The 19595-nt window shown below is 38.5% G+C and overlaps 1 protein-coding gene across 2 annotated transcripts; it reads left to right on the forward strand.

The window, feature by feature from the left end:
* The first annotated feature begins 1131 nt into the window (after positions 1-1131).
* On the forward strand, positions 1132-17220 carry LOC105046864 (calcium-dependent protein kinase 2). 2 transcript variants are annotated; one of them, XM_010925607.3, is made up of 8 exons: positions 1137-2106; positions 15318-15461; positions 15585-15737; positions 15855-15970; positions 16050-16217; positions 16305-16432; positions 16574-16673; positions 16749-17220. In XM_010925607.3, the coding sequence occupies exons 1-8, from the start codon at positions 1335-1337 to the stop codon at positions 16821-16823; spliced, it is 1656 nt and encodes a 551-aa protein (XP_010923909.1). In that variant the 5' UTR covers positions 1137-1334; the 3' UTR covers positions 16824-17220. The 2 variants fall into 2 exon arrangements, with proteins under 2 accessions (XP_010923910.1, XP_010923909.1); XM_010925608.4 differs by lacking the exon at positions 15318-15461 and having other exon boundaries at positions 1132-2106.
* Positions 17221-19595: the final 2375 nt, after the last annotated feature.

Here is a 19595-nt window from a genome sequence, read left to right on the forward strand (position 1 = left end):
CTGTTATGGATGAGATATTCTAGCCCTTATCCGCTCCTACGAGATATATGGAGTTAGTTCTGTCCGAGCTTATCCACTCGGGGTGAACAGCTATTGCATGTGTCAAAGAACTGGCGAGCCAAGGCAATAGAGGGAGCCCACATACCAGATAGACCATACAACAGGCTGGATTCAAATAGGTTAGCTTCATGTACCTCAGCTCAGTGTTTGAATTGGCAACCATGAAGATAACTCGCTGGCTGAGGTATCAGTGATAATACACAGGATCTGAGGCATTCTCAGTATATAATACATCAGATCCGAAGTATTCACGATACCATTGTAATACTTATATTTTATATATAACTGTCACAAAGTGTGGGTTCACTGCTAATGGGGGCATCAATATTTAGTTTTGACTGGATTTGGATTTGAATTTGGACGTCACAAATGTATATTTCTCATCTGAATATGGATACGTGAACATATTCGTTTCCGTTGGGCGATTAATGGGACCTAGAGTAGAATTAGCTTCCAACGGTCACTTTCCAACCACGACTGTTACCGAAAAAAATAAAAGAAAACACGCCTATTGACGTTGACCGCGCTGCCCCGCTGGTAACGGGAATCCGACACGAAGCACGTGTTACGCGTCAAACTGAACATCCGAGTATCTCTATTCTCACCATAAGTGTACTTACCCCATCCGATCTTTCCCCGTCGCCCGCGCTCTACTTCTCCGGTGATCCTTCGAAGTTAAGCTAAAGCGGTGACCGGGAACGCAAAACCGCGTAAGCCAAAATAACTTTAAAATCTTCCGGTAGATGCGCCGAGACTCACCTTCCCCCACGATATTTACGATATTTTAATTTAATAAAACGGCACTCGATACATACACTTCCTCTGTTTATTTTTTGGTAGCAGGTGAACGCTCACTGTGACTAAAAGAAGCAGCAGTTTTCAGAGGTACACCTAATGGGAGTCTATTTATCGCAAGCAGTGGTCCAATGATGTATGCCCTCTTCGTTCCCTCCCCTCACCATCGGTCATACCAAGGCAAACACAAAGAATATATATAAAAAATTCTTTTTCTGAAAAAAAAAATAGAGGACTAAAGTGGAGCAAGAGCAAGATTGGCAAAGGGGAATCTTCGCCCATCCTTCTGAATTAGTTGTAGTCACGACTGAGTCAGCGGCGGTGCCTTCCTGTCCCTCTCTCTATCAAACCTCTCCTAAACTTGTACCATTCGTGAACCTTATTCTTTCAAAGCTCCTCCAATTCGATCCCCTCCCATCCGCTCTTTCTCCCGTTCTCCCTCCCCGATTACCCTTCCGTTTTTCTTGAACCTCTGAGAGATGGGCCACTGCTGCAGTAAAGAGAGAGATCTCGGACGCAGAGGAGGAGGAGGAGGAGCCAATGGGTACAGCTCCCACCAGCAACAGCTGAAGCCCAGCCAACCCCCTTCTTCCTATCATGGCTACAACCAGCCTCAGCCGCCGCCGCCGCGGCCGACGACGACCGAGACCCGGCAGGTCCCTCCTTCTCCCGTGAAGCCCTCCATCCCCGCCCCCGCCCCCGCCCCCGCCCCCTTTCCGGTCATCGCGGCGCCGCGAGGCCCCGACACGATCCTGGGCAAGGCATTCGAGGACGTGCGGTCGTTCTACACCCTGGGGAAGGAGCTGGGGCGCGGGCAATTCGGCGTGACGTACCTGTGCACGGAGATGGCAACCGGGAAGCGGTACGCGTGCAAGTCGATCTCGAAGCGGAAGCTGTCGAGCGCGAACGACCGGGAGGACATCCGACGGGAGGTGCAGATCATGCAGCACCTGACGGGGCAGGCGAACATCGTGGAATTCAAGGGGGCGTACGAGGACCGGCACTCGGTGAATCTGGTGATGGAGCTGTGCGAGGGAGGGGAGCTCTTCGACCGGATCATCGCCAAGGGCCACTACTCGGAGCGCGCCGCCGCCACCATCTGCCGGGCCATCGTCAACGTCGTGCACATCTGCCACTTCATGGGGGTGATGCACCGCGACCTCAAGCCGGAGAATTTCTTGCTGGCCACCAAGGATGAGGGGGCCATGCTCAAGGCCACCGACTTTGGTCTCTCCGTCTTCATCGAGGATGGTAAAAATTAATGCTTTATGAATATATATGCACTTTCATTAGTGAAGGCATTTAATCCGTAGAGAATTAGCCAAGTGTTTCCATTAATTCCTATTATATAACATTCAGTGCGTGGAGAGTTACCCAGCTCCAAAAGGGAATTGGTTTATTTTTAATACTTGTCATAATTTTTTATATGGAAAGATCGTCATGTTTATTTTCTTGATTCTTAGTTAAGATATCTTGTATGTTTTGGTAAATTATATTTTCTTATGCCATATTGCATCTTTATATGAGATTGAAAGGAATCAGATTGAATTATGAAAAACATCTTGCATTTTTCTTCAATTATGGGATATATTTTTTGAGTGGAAAAGAGGAATTCAACTATTGGATTTCATACATATGAGTCCTTTCAAATTAATACTTAATGTCTACCTGGAGGTTTTTTTAAGGCATGCTGATGGTTCTTTCGTAACGTAACTGGAAATCAGTTGAGCTGTATGGGAAGAGGGCTGTAGATGAAGAAGATATTCTACATGCATTATTGATTTGTTGGGATTAGTACTCACAGACCTGAACCTGTTGAGATTTGTAATATCTGTGTTAATGTGATACAAATTTTCAAACATGGTTTGGAAGCATCAGTAGCAGCCACTACCTATCATGGGTGCATGTTATTATTATTTTTTGCCAATAAGCTAAGAAACTATTGTTATTAGATGGATAATCCGCCATTCAAACTGTATAATTTGGAATTACATATCAAAATAAACATGAACATTACCCACTTTAGGTATTTCATGGATCTTGCTAATAAAACTATGAGAAAGCTTGACTCAATTTGATTTAACCAAGTCATCAAGATTTTCTTTTTGAATGACTTGTTTACCAGTAATGTTTCCAAGACTCTTTTTCTCAAAAAAAAAAAAAAAGAAAGAAATTTACCGCTGATAGGATTTTAGCACCTGAAAAAGTCTTCTGAATGTGGACTTTTAAACTTTAATGAGTAAGAAGGGAAATAGAGAGCTTTTGGAGCTAGAAGTTCGAACAATTTGTTATTCTTTTTGGCCTACCATCCTTTGGTCAGGTGAATTGGATTGATATGTATGTGGAGTGAAGATTAGTGCTTTAGTGGGCATATTATGAGAAGGGCTTACTTATAGGAAGAGGAGACTTGATAATAGTAGGTTATACAAGGTTCAATAGTGAATGAAGGGGAAAATTTGGGAAAGGATGCAGTATTGTATTCTGAATTTGAATTATGATGCTGATGACATATTCTTTGTCATAGGGAATCTACACTGTTAGTTTAATATTATTAAAGTTAAAACTGTAATAGGTTAAGTTGAAGCCTAAAAGCTTTGCCAAAAAGTGATGTCAAATCAGATGTTGATTAAACTAAAAGAGTTGTTGAATAAGATTTGAGGGAAATCAAATGTAACAATGAGAAGTTTGGTGGTGGAAAGTTTAGATCCAAGACAGTATGGGGGAGAGATGGTGAGATTTGGTAAGAATGGTAATGGCACACAGTTCTCATTGGAGGGTTAGCTTCTGGGAAACAAAATTATGGAGGATGCTTGTGAATAATCTCCCTGTTTAAATACTAAAGAGAGAGATTTAGCTTAAAACCTTTTGACAGAGGAAAGAAGATATAGGCAAATGTGCTGGATGAAGTACAGGGCTTTGTGGTATTGTATAATTGTTGCTTCTGGCACTCGAAAGTGAGTTTGTGTTGTATAATTGCCATAGTTGGGACTTCAGAATAAGTTTTTTAAGAATAAAGTTTGCACCGTCTTATGGATCAGAATATTGCGCAACAAGGGAAGTTTGGCACTATGGAGGAATATATTCAGGTGGTTGTGTGGGAGAAGTAAGGTGTGAAGGAGGGAATGGAAGGTAGCAGAGGTATGGCAACTAGAGATGGACAAAATTATGAGAAACTAAGATGGTAGAGGTAGCTGCTATGGAGAAAAAAGGAGAGTTTCAATTTGGAGAGGGACTTGGATTTCTTTTAGAGAGGTTAGAAAAGGGGGAGTGACATAAGATAAACCCATATGCACTTTGAAGGAAAGAGAAGGTAGCCTCAATGGAATATATGGCTAAGAAGGATGCATGATTCCTAAGGAGGCTTGCTGATTACTGTTATTGTTTTACATTGTTGGTGGTTCTTTGTTATTTAATAATCATGGTTTTCTATCCATTGGAACTTCATCATAAGCAACTTCAACATGATGGTTACTCTATCTATTAAGATGGCATGGATATTATCCACTTGTCCAATTTATGAATTTCTTGTGATATTCAACAACTGTCTTCTTATGTTTGGATGAGATGTGGATATGAGACAGATGTAATGATTAAAACATACTCGGCTTTTGTTCAGAAATTGTGTCCATTATCTTTGAGAATTCCTTATGTCTTTTTCATAATTTTGGCAATCTACTTCTTATGGATGAGGTGATCAAGCATCATGAATTGGTGACACCTTTGAAGCTCTAATGCCAAACTGGATGTAAGATAATCAAATCATTTTATTTTGACCAGTATTTCTTGCATTGCAACAAGTAACAACTGCCTTTCTTTTCTATAATAATGTTTGAGTAATATTACTTAAGGTGGCTAAAGGTTGGTGCTTCACATATCAAAAAAGGATCATGTTTCACTTTTCCTTGAACTGGGGTTTTATAGACTTAGTATACCAAAAAGAAGGCCTGATGGCCTGTTGCATACCAACTATGCATAATTAGACTATCAGCTTTTCTTTCGAATCTCACTATGAGTAGAGGTTATGCATTCTTTTTCTTAGTGCATGTTATAGAGCTCGCCAAGTATTTAATTAGTCTGGACCTTAAATCAACAATAAATTCTATTATCCTATGTAGTTAAACAATCTGAACTTAAACCTATGTAAATATTATAATCCTTATGTATCCTGATGTTTATCATGGCCTGCTCAGCATGTCACGCCCCAAATCTGGGACATAACATGGCCATGCTATCAAGGGATACAGCTCATGATAACACAAAGCCAACATTCATCTTCTTAAATGTAATAACAGATGCATCATAAATAAAAGTAATAATAAAGTTTAATTCAAATGTTTAATTAAATCAAAATTGGTTCAAAGCATCTAAATCCAAAAGTAAATATCAACTCAAGTCTCAAGATTCAAAATTAAATAACTACAAGTCCATGATCATAAAATAAACTAAACTTCCACTACAAAATTTTCAAGCTTGCTTCGCAGATCCTCAAGCTTGGATTTTCTTTATCGGTCCTAACCTTATTTTTCTATACAAAAAAAAAAGAATATGAGCTACACTAGCCCAGTAAGTAGAACTTGCGCTTCCTTACCGAATCAAGCATAAGTTTTCTATGATAATACAATATTTAGAAAGTAACAGATATTATAAAAATAAATATTTCATAGAGCATATAATAAAACAAGTTATTAACCCATCATGCATGCATAAATTATGTATATTTCACAATCATGAATCGTAAATCATTCTTGTCATGTATTCGTATCATATTTCAAAATATTGTTCACAGATATTCATGCTAAGGTCACTATTATACCTATGACAGGGTCATGTTTCTTAATCGACAGAGTTCTTATTTCGTATGCCAACTTTATACCCGTTGGCGGGGCCATGTTTCGTATGGATGCTAGCTCCGGATGTTGACCTTTCTGAAGAGATTCATTCATAGCTATCTGAGAGTCTTTGAAATCTTTATATCTTTTTCTTAAAACATACATATACATAGATGAAAAAATCGTACAATTCATGCTTCATAACTATGTTATTTTCATAAAATATATTTATGAAATCAATGTTCATAATAAAACATGCTTTTTCATATCACATATGCTGATTCTTATTTTATGAAAAACATGATTTCATCAACAACAGATTATTTGCATAGAAAATATGATAATTTTAAAAATAAATAAGAAGCATAAGATCTACTTATCTCGATCGTCCTAGATCTTTAGTCTTCTTTAAATAAATCAGATAATCCTATTTAAAATATTAAATCATAATCAATTTTTATTTCATATATTTAATCAAATTAAATAATAAAAAAAAGTGGTTGACTGAATGACCAGTCCGACAGACCATCTGGGTACTAAATCGATTCGGAGTCATCTCACTGAGATCAACATGGATCCCTAAAAGAAGAAAGGATGATCCGATACAAGATTTATAGGTCTTTCTTAGAGAGAGAAAAGAGAAAAAATTTTAGAGAGAGAAAAAGAGAGAAAGAGGGAAAGAGAGAGGAGAGAAAAAATTCTCTCTTTTTCTTCTCTTTTTTTCTTTTTCTTTTTTTTCTTCTCTTCTTCTTTTCTTCTTTCTTTCCTCTTCTTTGGCCGAACAAGAGGGGACCAGAGGGACGTTTGCCCGTGGTTCGACGGGATGCGGCAGCAAGACCGATGGTCCGGCAGCGGCGACCGACGGCGGTGGAGCCAGAGATGGCCAACGGCGAGATTCGATCGGTGAGAGTTTAGAAGATATCGAAAAAATAGGGGATCGTCCCCTTTTCTTGAATTTTCTCCGATCATTGGCCGATCATTGGCGGCCATGACCTTCGGAGAAGATAGGTAGAGAGGTGGGGGTCCAAATCTAGGGGTGTGGCACCATGGGCGGCGGTGCTGGTGGCTGGAAAAGGGAGGGAGATGGCTCGATCGAACAGAGCAAAATAGGATCTTACCTTTTTATGGATTTTCCAACGAACCCGATGACTGGTGAGGGTGCGCCATGCCATGGGAAGGAGGGGAAGGAAGAGAGGAAGGAGGGCCGGGGCTTACCTTCATCTCTGGTGAGGTCTCCGATGAGAATTTGAGACAAACCCAAGGAGGGCATGGATGGCTTCAATGGGATAATCTGAAAGGAAGAAGAGGAAGACATGGTGCTCGTCGTGACCGGCTATGGAGAAGGAAGGAAGGATTTTATGGGCTCTTTCTAGGGTTTCTCTTTGCCCCAGGAGTCCTTGATCTAGTCGGGCAAGGGGAGGAAGAAGAAGACTCCCGTTGGGAGTCTTCATTCAATTTTTTTTTTCTCCATGGGCTTGAAGGGCCAAAATCGAGTGGGCTTGATTTTTAGAATAGGATATTACATTCTACCCTCCTTAAAAAAAATTTCATTCTCGAAACTTAATGTACCTTCATTATCAAACAAGTGAGGATATCTTGACTTCATATCATCTTCAAGCTCCCAAGTAGCCTCTCTCTCTTCATGATTGCTCCAATGGATCTTCACATATGGAATTATGCGTCGTCTTAGGACTTGCTCTTTTCGATCAATAATTCGGAGGAAAAACTCTTCCTAAGTTAAGTCTTCATGAACTTTCAATGGCTCGTACTTTACCACATTATTTGGATTAGGTACAAACTTCCTCAGCAGTGAAACATGAAAGACATTGTGCACTTTGGACAATTTTGGTGGTAAAGCTAGTTCGTAAGCAACATCTTTTACTCTGCTCAAAATTTCAAAAGGTCCAATATATCGCGGACTTAGCTTGCCATGCCTCCCAAATCTCATGACACCTTTTATAGGTGATACTTTTAAGAAAACATGATCGCCGACTTGAAATTTCAATTCTCTCCTCTTTCTATCAGCCCAATTTTTCTGTCTATCTTGAGCTGCCTTGAGTCTTCTTTTGATCAGATGAATTTTTTCTCTAGCATCTTGAACTAACTTGAGACCCAATAATTTTTTTCACCAACGTCATCCCAATGCAAAGGAGATCTACACTTTCTTCCATATAAGGCTTCATAGGGTGCCATCTTGATACTAGAATGAAAACTGTTATTATAAGCAAATTTTGTTAGAGTCACATGATCATCCCAATATCATCCATAATCGAAAGTACAAGCTTTCAATATATCCTCAAGAGTTTGAATTGTTCTTTCAGATTGGCCATCGGTCTGAGGATGAAAAGCAGTACTAAGCCTCAATTCGATCCCCATAGCATCTTGAAAGCTTTTTCAAAATCTAGATACGAATCATGGATCTCAATCAGACACAATGCTTACTGAAACACTATGCAGATGCACTATTCCATTAATATACATCCGTGCTAACTTATCAAGTGGAGTACCAACTCGAAAGGATAAAAAGTGAGCTGATTTAGTAAGCCGATCAACAATCATCCACACTGCATCGTTCTTTCTCGCTGTTCTTGGAAGTCCTATGACGAAATCCTTCTGATATCTCTAATGGTTTTAGCAAACCAGCTGGTCTTTGATGTTTGGCTTTTACTTGCTGGTATACCAAGCATCGAGATACAAACTGAGCTATCTCCTGCTTCATTCCGTTCCATCAAAATGTTATTTTAAATCTCTGTACATCTTTATACTGTCAGGATGAACAGAGAAGCGAGATTTATGAACTTCCTCCAAAATTTTTTTCTTTAGTTCGGGATCTCTAAGTATACATAATTTGTTCTCAAAATATAGAGTACCATTTGAATGAATTCTAAGCTCAGGTCGTAACCCTTTCTCTATGTCCTTTTTGAACTGACATAAACGAATATCATTCTGTTGGGCCGCTTTTATTAGTTCAATCAAGGCTGGTTGTACCATTAAATTGGCTAACACATTCTTAACATCAGTACTGATCACTTCAATTTGCAAATCTTCAAGATCCTTCAGAATTTGTCACTGAGTAGAAAGCAAGGCCGTCACATTTGTTGTGGATTTCCTACTAAGTGCATCTACCACCACATTGGCTTTTCCAGGATGATATTTAAAATTTAGATCATAGTCCTTTAATAGTTCAAACCACCTTCTTTGCCTCATATTCAGCTCTTTTTGAGTAAATAAGTACTTTAAGCTCTTATGGTCAGTAAAAATTTCACATGATTCTCCATATAAATAATGTCGCCAAATCTTCAAGGCAAAATTATAGCTGCTAACTTCAAATCATGTGTCGGATAGTTCTGCTCATAGGGTTTCAGTTGTCGAGAAGCATAGGCTATCACCTTATCATTCTGCATCAATACACAGCCTAATCCCTTCTTGGAAGCATTGCTATAAATAACAAATCCTCCATTACTAGAAGGTAAAGTAAGAACTGGGGCAGATATCAATCGTTGCTTCAGATCTTAAAAATTCTGGTCATATTCACTGCTCCACTCAAATTTTACTCGTTTCTGGATCAAGTGGATTAGAGGAATTGTAATTTGAGAAAACCCCTCCATGAATCTTTTATAATAACCAGCAAAGCTTAAAAAGTTTCTAACTTCTGTCACATTAGTCGGGCGAGGCCAATTCATCACGGCTTCTATTTTCTTTAGGTCGACTGAGATTCCTTCTTTAGATATTATATGGCCGAGGAAGACGACACTGTCCAACCAGAACTCACACTTACTGAGCTTGGCGAAGAGTTTCTCTTCCCTCAAGGTTTGTTGCACAATCCTCAAATGTCTTTTATGTTCCTCTTTACTTTTAGAATAAATTAGAATATCATCAATAAAAATAACAACGAACTGATCCATATACGGCTTGAAGATCCTATTCATCATATCCATAACAGCAACCGGTGCATTGGTTAGTCCAAAAGGCATTACTAAAAATTCATAATGGCCATATCTGGTTCTGAATGCAGTCTTAGGCACATCTTCTTCTCTAATTCTTAGCTGATAATAACCTGATCGTAGATTAATTTTGGAGAAGACTTGAGCACCTTGTAGTTGATCAAATAAGTCATCTATTCAAGGAAGAGGATATTTATTCTTCATAGTTACTTTGTTCAGCTCTCGATAGTCAATGCATAATCGCATATTCCCATCCTTCTTTTTCATAAATAATACAGGAGCTCCCCCTGGTGATGTACTTGGCCGGACAAACTTCTTATCCAAAAGTTCTTGTAGTTGAACCTTTAATTCACGTATTTTCACAGGAGCCATCTGATAAGGAGATTTCGATATAGGTCTGATTTCTGGTGTGATATCAATTTTAAATTCAATCTCACAATCTAGAGGCAACCCAGGTAGCTCATCTGAAAAAACATCAAGAAATTTCTTGACAATTGGAATATCGTCCAACTCTATCTTCTCCTTCTGGGCGTTCACTACATAGGCCAAAAATGTCTTGCATCCTTTTCTTAAAGCCTTCCTTGCATTCATAACTGAAATGATACTCGAAGAAGGCTTAAACTGTTTGGATTTCGCATTATGAGCTTCGCCTTGAAAGAAGAACTGCGGCTCATCCGAAATTTGAAATACCACTCTTTTTCCAAAACAATCAATATAGGCATGGTTCGAGGATAACCAGTTCATCCCAAGAATAATGTCAAAATCATGCATATTTAACTACATCAGATCTGCTGCTAATTCTCTTTCTCCTATTTGGATTGTGCAATTCTTAAAAATAATGTTAGCAATAGCAATGTTCTTAAGAGGTGTGCTAACATATAACGGCTTAATCAATTCATCAGGCATACAATTCAAAAAAGTAGCAAACTTCAGAGATATAAAAGAGTGAGAAGAATCGGAATCAAATAGCACACGAGCACTTATGGAATTAACTGGGATAGTACTTGTCACCATTTGATCACTTGCATTGGCTTCCTGTTGGGTTAAAGCAAACACTCGTGCATTTTCTTTCTGTTTTTGGTCAGCTGGTCTGGTAGGTCTGGAGTCATCTTTTTTCTTATTTGGGCAGTCACGAGCCATATGTCTTTTCTCACTACATGAGAAGCATGCTCCTGTCTTCTTGAGACAAGATTCATTATAATTTTTTCCGCATTATGAACAGAATATAGATTCTTTCTTCTTATCAGAGTTATTATTTTTGAAATTTTTTTGCTGATCCTTTGAATTTCCTGTTGATCTTGGTCTTTTTCTATCTCCTCTTTTCAGATCTGATTTTTTTAATTCTGACTCTACCTTCAAAGTTCGTTCCAGCATGTCTTTGTAGTTATTGAAAATATGAGAAGACAGACGAGACTGAATTCTATATTTTAGACCTTGTTCAAATCTGTTGGCTTTGTTCTTTTCGAACTCCATAAGCTGGGGGCAGAAGCGGCCTAGCTCGTTAAATTTGTTGGCATATTCCAATACTGTCATGTCATCCTTTTGCTTTAAGGTCAGAAACTCATTCTCTTTTACCAATCTCATTGTCTCTGGGAAGTACTGATCATAAAATATTCCTTTGAACTCCTCCCAAGTCAGCTGGTCATTATTATTCCCATAGGCAGCTTTTATTGCGGTCTACCAAAACTCAGCGTTCCCTTTCAACATAGGCATAGCTAATTTGACCTTCACGTCTTCGAGATACTGTAGGACATCGAACATCTTCTCCATCTCTTGAATCCATGTCTCTGCAATCATAGGATCAAGTCCACCTTCAAATAGTGATGGGTTGAGCCTTTTGAATCACTCATAGTATGACTCCATAGATGATGTAGGTCGAGGAGCAGCTTGTGTCTGCTGCTGCTGCTGGATAAGCTGGGCCACCACTTGACATACACCAGCAATATTTGCCTGAGTGGCCGGTGCATTAGGAGCCCGCTCAACTAGTTGGTTGGCAGCTCTCCGCGATGTCATTCTTGCTCCTCTTGTTCTAGCAACCATATTTGCCAAGGTTTCATCCTCCCTGTCGCTCATCGTTTTCTATCCAAAATTTAATATTATTCCATTTCTATAATAGGGCAGTAGTATAGTTAATAAAATTTATCCTTCTTTATTCAATTAAGTTAGAATCTAACTATACGTGATCTAACTATCCACTGTTAGATTTTAAATTCTATCCATGATCAATCCTATAGCTCTAATACCATAAAATGTCACGCTCCAAATCTGAGACATAACACGGTCATGCTATCAAGGGATACAGCTCGTGATAATACGAAGCCAACATTCAACTTCTTAAATATAATAACAGATGCATCATAAATAAAAATAATAATAAAGTTTAATTCAAATATTTAATTAAATCAAAACTGGTTCAGAGCATCTAAATCCAAAAGTAAATATCAACCCAAGTCTCAAAATTCAAAATTAAATAACTACAAGTCCATGATCATAAAATAAACTAAATTTTCACTACAAAATTTTCAAGCTTGCTTTGCAGATCCCTAAGTCTTGATTTCCTAAACCGGTCTTAACCTTATTTCTCTATGCAAGAAAAAAATAAAAAGAATATGAGCTACACTAGCCCAGTAAGTAGAATTTGTGCTTCCTTACCGGATCAAGCATAAGTTTTCTATGATAATGCAATATTTAGAAAGTAACAGATATTAAAAAAATAAGTATTTCATAGAGCATATAATAAAACAAGTTATAAACCCATCATGCATGCATAAATTATGTATATTTCATTATCATGAATCATAAATCATTCTTGTCATGTATTTGTATCATGTTTTAAAATATTGCTCACAGATATTCGTGCTAAGGTTATTATTATACTTGTGACAGGGCCATGTTTCTGAATCGACAGAGTTCTTGTTTCGTATGCCAACTTTATACCCGTTGGTGGGGCCATATTTCATATGGATGCTAGCTCCGGATATCGATCTTCCTGAAGGGATTCGTTCATAGCTATCTGAGAGCTTTTGAAATCTTTATATCTTTTTCTTAAAACATACATATACATAGATGAAAAAATCATAAAATTCATACTTCATAACTATGCTATTTTCATAAAACATATTTATGGAATCAATGTTCATAATAAAACATGCTTTTTCATATCACATATGCTGATTCTTATTTTATGAAAAACATGATTTCATCAACAACAGATTATTTACATAGAAAATATGATAATTTTAAAAATAAATAAGGAGGATAAGATCCACTTATCTCGATTGTTCTAGATCTTTAGTCTTCCTTAAATGAATCAGATAACACTATTTAAAATATTAAATCATGATTAGTTTTTATTTCATATATTTAATAAAATTAAATAATAAAAAAAAGTGATTGACCGGATGACTAGTCCGATAGATCATCTGGGCACTAAATCGATTCGGGATCATCTCACTGAGGTCAACATGGATCCCTAAAAGAAGAAAGGATGGCCCGATACAAGATTTATAGGTCTTTCTTAGAGAGAGAAAGGAAAGAAATTTTAGAGAGAGAAAGAGAGAGAAAGAGGGGGAGAGAAAGAGGAAAAGAGAGAGAGGAGAGAAAATTCTCTCTTTTTTCTTCTCCTTTTTTTTTTCTTCTTTTTCTTTTTGTTTTTTTTTCTTCTCTTCTTTTTTTCTTCTTTCTTTCCTTTTCTTTGGCCGAACAGGAGGGGACCAGAGGGATGTTTGCCCGTGGTCCGATGGGATGCGACGGCAAGGCCGATGGTCCGGCAGCGGCGACCGACGGCGGTGGAGCCAGAGATGGCGGACGGCGAGGTTTGGCCAGTGAAATTTTAGAAGATATCGGAAAAACAGGGGACCGCCCCCTTTTCTTGAATTTTCTCTGATCATTGGCCGATCATTGACGGCCATGACCTTTGGAGAAGATAGGTAAAGAGGTGGGGGTCCAAACCTAGGGGCGTGGCACTATGGGCGGCGGCGCTGGTGGTCGGAAAAGGGAGGGAGATGGCTCGATCGAACAGAGCAAAACAGGATCTTGCCTTTTTATGGATTTTCCGACGAACCCGACGGCTGGTGAGGGTGCGCCATGCTATGGGAAGGAGGAGAAGGAAGAGAGGAAAGAGGGCCGGGGCTTACCTTCATCTTCGGTGAGGTCTCCAGAGAGAATTTGAGACAAACCCAAGGAGGGCGTGGACGGCTTCAACGGGAAAATCTGAAAGGAAAAAGAGGAAGAAACAGGTGCTCGTCGTGGCCGGCTATGGAGGAGGAAGGGAGGATTTTATATGCTCTTCCTAGGGTTCCTAGTTACCCTAGGAGTCCTTGATCTAGTCGGGCAAGGGGAGGAAGAAGAAGAGTCCCGTTGGGAGTCTTTGTTCAATTTTTTTTTTTCCTTCGTGGGCTTGAAGGGCCAAAATCGAGTGGGCTTGATATTTAGAACAGGATATTACAGCTCAGCGATTGCAAACTCATTGAAGTTATTTTTGGTAATAACATGAAAAATACATAAATTTCCTTTTGTCAGGCTACGAGGATCTCCATACTAAATGACAGAGGGATATACAAATGTTAAGTGTTTTAAAATTTTGGGAACTGTTAAATCCGAATCTGCTGTATTAGATGTAAAACTTTTCCTATAGTCACTTGGACTAGTTAAAACAATATAAGCAGTAGCTTCACATATTCCAAAACTACTGACTCATCAACACATTTAAACCAATTTGTCGACTCTCACAAGCGCAAGCCAGGATTTCTGATGAATGTTGACCAGCATTTATGTTTAAAGTGCCTTAGTTCAAACCTAGCTCCTGCATCACATCTGCCATGATTATCAAGACTTGCAGGGCAAAGTAACTAAAGTTAGCTATTGTAATAGAGGAAAATATAAGTCATTTGCTTCTTGATTTTAGGGGGTTGCACAAGGAAAAGAAAAAAGAAACTGATTTTTAGTGAGAACCTGTCATCATAGATATATTTTATTTTTTTAATTTTTGTCTATCCTAAGGATGTTTGCTATTTGCTTGATCTGGCTAGCATGTGGAAGGTAATGGGTGCCTGCAAATTTGGTTTTTATAAAAGCTTCAAAACTTCCAATAAATGCTCATACAAAATTGTATTTGTCTGCAATATAATTCACATGCAAAGTGAAACCTAATGATGGAACTAAACAGTAAAATTCATATGTGTTTTGTATAAGATTAAGCACTGATTTCTAGGATAGTTCTCTTTTTCAAGGGAGCTCCTAAGTTACCTTTTGTACTTTTGCTTCAAAAGTTTGACGATTCACTTGCAAGGATAATGGAGACATGGGGTTGGTTGTCTGTCCAAGGAGTTTAAATCACTGTCATAAATAAGACACCAGAATGCTGATCTTAGATATGATTCTTATTGGCAAATTCAACCGACTCCTGATTACTTTGAGCTTCACAAAGTCATTTTTCATTTTAGATCAAAAACTTGTTCATGTAGGTGAAGCCATCTTGGTTTCGCATTGGTGGTGGAAATCATGCTTCTTGTTGTTGCAGTTTGCTCTTGTTTGAGCTTCTTTTTGCTCAACATAGTCATGATTGCAAGCATGTTTTTAATAAATTTGTGATATTTATCGAGAGGCTTTCTGATACATCTGTCCTCTTGTGCTTTTAAACTATGGTGATAAGATTATGCTCACTAGTTTTGGATGAATGCTACTCCAGAAAAAGTGTACAGGGATATAGTTGGAAGTGCTTATTATGTTGCTCCTGAAGTTTTACGACGGAATTATGGGAAAGAAATAGATGTATGGAGTGCAGGTGTAATTTTATATATTCTTCTCAGTGGTGTTCCCCCTTTTTGGGCTGGTAAGGATAACACTACTAAGGGGCTTGTATTGTCTTATATTATTTCCATTTGAGAGAATGTATGCGTTCAAGCATGGTTATGTTATAATCTTCTTTTGCTGTGTCAATATGCTGGTTTTGCAGAAACGGAGAAAGGGATATTTGATGCCATCTTGCAAGGATATATTGACTTTGAAAGTGATCCATGGCCATCTATATCAGACAGCGCCAAAGATCTGGTCAGGAAAATGTTGACACAGGATCCAAAGAAAAGAATCACGTCAGCCCAAGTTCTTGGTCAGTATCAATATAAGCAGTTCATCAATTTCTGCTGCTCAATTACAGTGGTACTTGGAGCTACATTTTTTTGACTACCAACATCTTATTTATGTAATGGTGGGACTGTTTGCTCAGAGCATCCATGGATCAGAGAAGGTGGAGAGGCATCTGATAAACCTATAGACAGTGCTGTTCTTTCTAGAATGAAACAATTTAGAGCAATGAACAAGCTCAAGAAGATGGCACTAAAGGTTGGTGTTAAGAAAATGTTCTAGATTTAATGTGTCTTCCTACTACAGTACTTATGAATGCATACTGAACCACTTACAGGTTATTGCGGAAAATCTTTCTGAAGAAGAAATTAAAGGGCTGAAACAGATGTTCACCAATATAGACACCGACAAAAGTGGTACCATCACATATGAAGAACTCAAGTCAGGATTGGCACGACTTGGGTCAAGACTCTCGGAGGCTGAAGTAAAGCAGCTCATGGATGCTGTAAGATGATAACTGGAAACCAAATATTGCAGTCTTTTATTTTCATCAATATTTTCCTAGCTGTTTTGCCAAGTGATTTTCTTTCAGGCTGATGTGGATGGAGATGGGACCATTGACTACATTGAGTTCATTACTGCCACGATGCATCGGCACAAACTTGAACGAGATGAACATCTATACAAAGCTTTTCAGTATTTTGATAAAGATAACAGTGGGTGCGTCTTATATGCTTGCACAACTTATGATATTAATTTATCCATAGGCTGCTGCCGTCTGTCTGAATTGAAATTGTTTAATTGCTTCTATAGCACTCTTAGTGGGTTCTCTGACATTCCTCTTGCCCTTTTGTTTACCAGGTTTATTACAAGAGATGAATTGGAGTCAGCAATGAAGGAGCATGGAATTGGTGATGCATCTACTATCAAGGAAATAATATCGGAAGTTGACACAGATAATGTAAGAGAGTTATAAGTTGAAGTTGTGTGGTATACATAAATTCTATCCTCATTATTGATCTTATGTTGACTGCAGGATGGAAGGATCAACTATGAGGAATTTTGTGCAATGATGAAGGGTGGAATTCAGCAGCCAGTTAAACCTGTGTAACTTCTGATACACATCTGGTGACACCGCTCTGTTGAAGTGAGGGCCTATTGATTTTGATCCAGAGATGGGGAACCGTGAATCATTAAGAATGTCAAATATCGAATGGCATTGAGACCTCAGAATCACTAAGAAGATGGTCCACATTTCAGCTTGTATCTTCTGTGTCAGATAGAAGGGATTCTATGTGTATACCTGGCCTTGTTTTTGTTTTTAATCTTTCTCATTTGTATGATGCGTTTACGGATGGGCTTGTGAGTGTGCTTGGAAAAGATCTTAGGTTTATGGAGAGGTAGATTTTGCATTGCTCTACTTTGTAACATTCAGAACTGCCCAAGGATTCTGTCTTTCTAGAGAAGAAATGTTAAGGCACTCGAGCGGTGGAACCTGCTGTGTTCAAGATGAAGTATTTTCAATTTGGTTACCAAATGTTGGAAAGCATCTTCAAGCAAATAAGCACATTGAAATTTGGAAGATGGATGTGAGGAGGTGCGGTTTTGTTCTTTTTTTGCTCGTTTTTGCCCCTAGGGTGTTGAGCTACCCTGTGTTGATGATCGGTGTCTTGTTGAACCAAAAAAAGAAAAAGGAAAATAAACAATAGGGCTGATCTCATACACACCGCTCGGTTCTTGTTCCACAGAAGACAAGAAGAATTATTTAAATTAAAAAAGTACTAATTTTCAAAATCTAACACCCTATTCGGTTCTTGATCTCACACAGGACAGCAAGAATATTTATTTAAATCGAACAAGTCGTAATTTCAAAATATATGTCTCGGTCTCAAACACTACTTGCACTATAAACTTCCCAAATCAGACATAAGAGTCGTCAGTTTTCTTTGCAAACAAACGAGAGAGTGAGAATCTTTTTTAGTCAATTTAAGACGGAGAAGAATAAATAGTTGTGTTAGTTGATGTTAACGTGGAGAATGATATTCTAATGCCATGGGAAACCTAAAATTTGACTCCTAATGTATGTTTAGATCAACTAATTCAAAAATAAAAGCAACTTCTTAAAGAATAATATAAAAGAGAGCCTTGAACTTGTGAATTAGTAATTTCCGATGGAAAAGGAAAAAAATATTTGACAGTTTGAATCTAAAGAATATTATATATATCATAATGATAGCTGATTTCCCTAAAGTAAGGACCAGGTTATTCTGGATCTAAAGAAGATTATATTTATCATAATGAATATAATATTCCACCACCACTTCATTAAGAGGGTCTGATGGACCATAGTTGGGTTAGTGATGCCAAGACTCCCCAAGTTTCTTTGGCTTGCTGACTTGGGACCAAGAAGCGAGGTGTTTAGCTTTCTTTCCTTGGTCTTGATCCTCCCATAGGAAATTCTGGTTAATCTATTGAATGACACAGGTTGTTATGCTGATTCCAAACATCCAATAAATTGGTATCATCTTTAGTATAGAATTTATGAGGGTGAGGCGATAGGGTATCCTCACCTTGGTAAGCCTTTTTGGATCTTCTCCAGTAGAAAGCCCCGGTCTCTTCTTTGCAAGCTCGAGTAATGCAGTCGGATACCAAGGTAAGGAAATCGGAAAACTAGCCATTTGGCAGCCAAGAATTCGAGCAATTGGCTTGTGTCTTTGCTGTGGATATGCCCATACTGATCAAACTCGACTTCTGAAAATTTATTTTAAGCTCATCATAGGCTTATAGTCGTAGAGAATCAATGAGGCTGTTGAGAGAGTGCTTTGAAGTTTTACTAAGGATCAATGTATCATCAGCAAATTGGGTACATCGCAGATATCCACCACCAATGTAGGTAAGCAAGGAGAGAGTGTTTTGGAACCATTTGCCTTGTTTGCAATTAATGATTGCTGTAGAGCTAGCTCAATGCAGTAAGGCTGATGCCCAAGAAATTCACCAAGGCCTGGACCCTCTTTTTGTCAGCAACTCGGTTAAAAACTCTCAAGAGATGCTATCAAATACCTTTTCAAAATCCAATTTAAATGATCAACCTTTGGCTTTAGCTCTCTTACAATAGGAGATGACCTCTGCAGCAGAAATATAGCTCTCAGATCAAATATCAGCCGGTCTTTAATAAAGGCCAACTCTGAATTATCAACCAGCTAGCTAAGCACCTGTCTCAAATGATATGAAAGGACCTTAGATAATATCTTGATGATACTGTTCTCTAGGCTTATTGGCATGTAATCCCCTACCAGCAAGCAGTTTGATTTCCAGGGGATGAGGATAATATAGGCATAGTTTAGCCTCGACAATTTTGTGTTAGAGTCTTGTGGGGCCTCGAAACAATTTGAAGAAGCTGTTAATAGCCATTTTTGTTGTAGCGGCATGGACATATGCACTACCAACACCCTCATAGCAAAACGACACTCCAGTAGTAAATGATCCATAGTCTCATCAGCACAGCAAGACGGAGGGCACAAGAACAAACCACAAGTTATTCTTCATGAGATTTTCACCTGATAACAACTTGCTCTGAATAGCCATCCCCATCTTAACTCTAATTAGCCCTTGGCTTCTCGATGAATCCTGTTAAAAAACCATTCAAGTTCACAGCCATTGCAGCAAGAGTGTACTTCCAAAATCCAACTAAACAACCATCTCCAAAATGGAACTTGGATCGCAGCAAAGAAGAAAGACTCGCTGCAAAATCCCCCTTTCCAGAAGAACGATGCATATACCCAATGGCTGTTCAATGTCTCACCATGTCTCCATCTGCTGTGGCAGTATTTCACTGTATTACTCTTCTCCATTTTCTATTATTCAGTTATTCTGCAAAAAACCA

Source organism: Elaeis guineensis, chromosome 6 (genome assembly GCF_000442705.2).
Source record: "Elaeis guineensis isolate ETL-2024a chromosome 6, EG11, whole genome shotgun sequence".
In the NCBI taxonomy this organism is placed as follows: Eukaryota; Viridiplantae; Streptophyta; class Magnoliopsida; order Arecales; family Arecaceae; genus Elaeis; species Elaeis guineensis.

Bases quoted from the DNA above. Each gene is read 5' to 3' on its own strand.
- LOC105046864 (XM_010925607.3), top strand. From the start codon at position 1,335: ATGGGCCACTGCTGCAGTAAAGAGAGAGATCTCGGACGCAGAGGAGGA. The intron at 2,107-15,317 runs GTAAAAATTAAT...ATGCTACTCCAG, and splicing joins CTCCGTCTTCATCGAGGATG to AAAAAGTGTACAGGGATATA. The intron at 15,971-16,049 runs GTTGGTGTTAAG...AACCACTTACAG, and splicing joins TCAAGAAGATGGCACTAAAG to GTTATTGCGGAAAATCTTTC.